This window comes from Sapajus apella, unplaced genomic scaffold, assembly GCF_009761245.1.
Source record: "Sapajus apella isolate SASKATOON/1434 unplaced genomic scaffold, GSC_monkey_1.0 scaffold51, whole genome shotgun sequence".
Classification (NCBI taxonomy): domain Eukaryota; kingdom Metazoa; phylum Chordata; class Mammalia; order Primates; family Cebidae; genus Sapajus; species Sapajus apella.
In genome coordinates, this window is record NW_022436991.1 from 15627555 (window position 1) to 15631026 (window position 3472).

Below are 3472 nucleotides of genomic sequence, written 5' to 3' on the forward strand. Positions count from 1 at the left end.
AAAAAAAAAAAAAAAAAAAAAAAAAAAAAAAAAAAAAAAAAAAAAAAGAAAGAAAGAAAGAGGCCAAATATAGCAAATACAAGGCCCTATAAGTTAAGAGGTCCCCTCCACCACCACATCTGTGACTTGCCCCATCATACATTCTACTTCAACCAATTTTTCTTGCCATTTCTGGAACTCAGCAGGCAACTCCCACATCTGGGCCTTGCCGTTCTCTACAGTGTTCCTCTGAGGGCTATCCACGTAGCCTGCTCTGTCACTGTCACCTCCTTTAAGTCTTTGCTCATGTTATATCAGTAAGGTGTCTTAACAACCCTGTTTAAATCTGTAGCATCCCCAGTACCGGCACTCCTTATCCATTATTCCCAAAAGCAAGAGTTTTCTTTTTAATGAATGAGGAATCTCCGTGCCTAGAACAGTCTAGCACCCTGCACGCGCTCAGTAAATATTGGTTGAATTAATAAAAATAGCTAGAACGCCACTGGGCTTGGTGATGTGTGCGTTATGCGCATTATCTCACTGGATGCGAACAGCCATCCTGCGACGCAGCACCGAGGCCTTTCTTATTTCAGAGATGGGGAACTGAGGCTCACAGAGTGGGCAGCCTGCGGAGACCCAGGTCTCTGGCTCTGGGGACTGCCGCTAAGAGCTGACCTGTCCCCCCTTTCCCTGCAGGTCCCGGGCGAGGCGCCCGCGCCGTCAGCCGATCCGGCACGCCCCCACGCGTGCCCCGACTGCGGGCGCGCCTTTGCGCGCCGCTCCACGCTAGCCAAGCACGCTCGCACGCACACAGGCGAACGGCCCTTCGCGTGCACCGAGTGCGGCCGGCGCTTCTCGCAGAAGTCGGCGCTGACCAAACACGGCCGCACGCACACGGGCGAACGGCCCTACGAGTGCCCTGAGTGCGACAAGCGCTTCTCCGCCGCCTCGAACCTGCGGCAGCACCGGCGGCGCCACACGGGCGAGAAGCCTTACGCATGCGCGCACTGCGGCCGCCGCTTCGCGCAGAGCTCCAACTACGCACAGCACCTGCGCGTGCACACGGGCGAGAAGCCGTACGCGTGCCCGGACTGCGGACGCGCCTTCGGCGGCAGCTCGTGTCTGGCGCGCCACCGACGCACGCACACCGGCGAGCGGCCTTACGCATGCGCCGACTGCGGCACGCGCTTCGCCCAGAGCTCGGCGCTGGCCAAGCACAGGCGCGTGCACACAGGCGAAAAGCCGCACCGCTGCGCTGTGTGTGGTCGCCGCTTCGGCCACCGCTCCAACCTAGCGGAGCATGCGCGCACGCACACAGGCGAGCGGCCCTACCCCTGCGCCGAATGCGGCCGCCGCTTCCGCCTAAGCTCGCACTTCATTCGTCACCGGCGCGCGCACATGCGGCGCCGCCTGTACATCTGCGCCGGCTGCGGCCGGGACTTCAAGCTGCCCCCCGGCGCCACGGCCGCTACTGCCACCGAGCGCTGCCCGGAGTGCGAGGGCAGCTGAGCCCGGAGGGGCGCGCTGGGGCTTCGACCTGGCTGCACTAACCCTGACTCCTCCTGCGCCCCGGCCTCCGGGTCTGGGAAATTGAGGGGACGGCAGGCTCTGGAACTGGGAGACAGAACCCCCCGCCGGGGTCCCTGGAAACCGTGCTCACCACCCCCACATCACTACATTCCCTCGGCCCTTGTTAGTGAATAAAGTATTATATCCTCACCCCACTCGTGCCTGTGAGTGAGGTGGGTGGGGAGAGGAGGAAAGTCGGGGTTCTCCAGGCTCAGGTGCCAAGTGAATTGTCATGGAACCAAATGGGGATGTAAATCTAAAAGGTGTTCCTGGCACCTGGATTTGTATTGGGTGTAGGGGGTGATGGCACACTTGGCCCTTGGTTACGTCCTCATAACCTTAGATCTGAAAGGGCCCATAAATATACGATGTTCAAGATCAGACACGCACTGCATTTAGCAGAGCTCCATTGAGCAAGGCAAGACCCTCACATCTCTATCTAGTGGAGAGAAAACTGTTAACGCTAGGTTAAAGATTTTAACTGCTTTGTTATGTAAACTTAACAGCTTATTTTCATCCTCAAAACATCTCAGGCAGGGCGCGGTGACTCACACCTGTAACCCCAGCACTTTAGGAGGGCGAGACTAGCAGATCACTTGAGGTGAGGAGTTCGATACCAGCAGCCTGACCAACAAGGTGAAACCCTGTCTCTACTAAATATACAAAACTTAATTGGTGTGGCGGGCACCTGTAATCCCAGCTACTAGGGGTGCCGAGGCATGAGTATCAGTTAAATTCGGGAGGCAGAGGTTACAGTGAACTGAGATAGTGCCACTGCACCCCAGCCTGGGCAACAGAGGGAGACTGAGACTGCCTCAAAAAAATAAATAAATAAAAAACACTCAACCCAAACCAAAAAAAAAATCTCAAATCAAATGGACCTAGCAGCTCATGGCTGTAATCCCCAGCACATTGGAAGGCGAAGGCAGGAGGATCCCTTGAAATCAGGAGTTTGAGATGAGACTGGGGAACAAAGTGAGACCCCCATCTATTTTAAAAAAAGAAAAAAGCTGGGCATGGTGACACACACCTGGAGTCACAGCTAATGACAAGGCTGCAGTGAGCTATTATTGTGGCACTGGACTCCAGCCTGGGTGACAGAGCAAGGGTGTCTAAAAAATAATAAAAGTTTTAAATCCCATAGATGAATCTTTTTGACTTTTATTTTTTATTGTTTTCTAGTGTGCAGCCCACTTCAGTGCCAGCAGGCTACAGGCAGAGGCCAGGCAATGGTTCGGGGCTACAGTTTGATCTGGCATGGGGTACTATGAGAGGCCCAGGGGGACGGACCCATCATAAATCCAAACCCATGCATTGTTTTAAATTTATTTATTTTGGACCAGACACGGTGGCTCATGCCTGTAATCCCAGCACTCTGGGAGGCGGATCATCTGAGGCCAGGAGTTCGAGACCAGCCTGGCCAACATGGTGAAACCCCATCCCTACTAAAAATACAAAAATTAGCTGGGCGTGGTGGCTCGCGCTTGTAATCCAGCTACTTGAGAGGCTGAGGCAGAATTGTTTGAACCTAGGAGGCAGAGGTTGCAGTGAGCTGAGATCACACCATTGCACTCCAGCCTGAGTGACAAGAATGAGACTCCGTCTCAAAAAATAAAAAATAGCCGGGCGCGGTGGCTCAAGCCTGTAATCCCAGCACTTTGAGAGGCCAAGGCGGGTGGATCACCAGGTCAAGAGATCGAGACCATCCTGGTCAACATGGTGAAACCCCGTCTCTACCAAAACTACAAAAAATTAGCTGGGCATGGTGGTGCGTGCCTGTAATCCCAGCTACTCAGGAGGCTGAGGCAGGAGAATTGCCTGAACCCAGGAGGCAGAGGTTGCGGTGAGCCGAGATCGCGCCATTGCACTCCAGCCTGGGTAACAAGAGTGAAACTCTGTCTCAAAAAAAATAAATAAATAAAAA

The 3472-nt window shown here is 54.3% G+C and overlaps 1 protein-coding gene and 1 non-coding gene across 4 annotated transcripts in view; one reads left to right on the forward strand and one right to left on the reverse strand.

Moving 5' to 3' along the window:
* The window catches only part of ZNF771 (zinc finger protein 771), a 13624-nt gene extending 11926 nt beyond the window's left edge, over window positions 1-1698 (forward strand). For all 3 annotated transcript variants that reach the window (XM_032243194.1, XM_032243193.1, XM_032243195.1), the window contains exon 3: window positions 676-1698. In XM_032243194.1, the coding sequence (XP_032099085.1) occupies window positions 676-1488 (813 nt within the window). In that variant the 3' untranslated portion in view covers window positions 1489-1698. The remainder of the gene's footprint in view (window positions 1-675) is intronic.
* Window positions 1699-2727: 1029 nt separating this feature from the next.
* Window positions 2728-2861, reverse strand: LOC116526770. Its single transcript, XR_004258270.1, has one exon. It is a non-coding gene; the product is annotated as a small nucleolar RNA SNORA42/SNORA80 family (small nucleolar RNA).
* Between the last annotated feature and the right edge of the window lie 611 nt (window positions 2862-3472).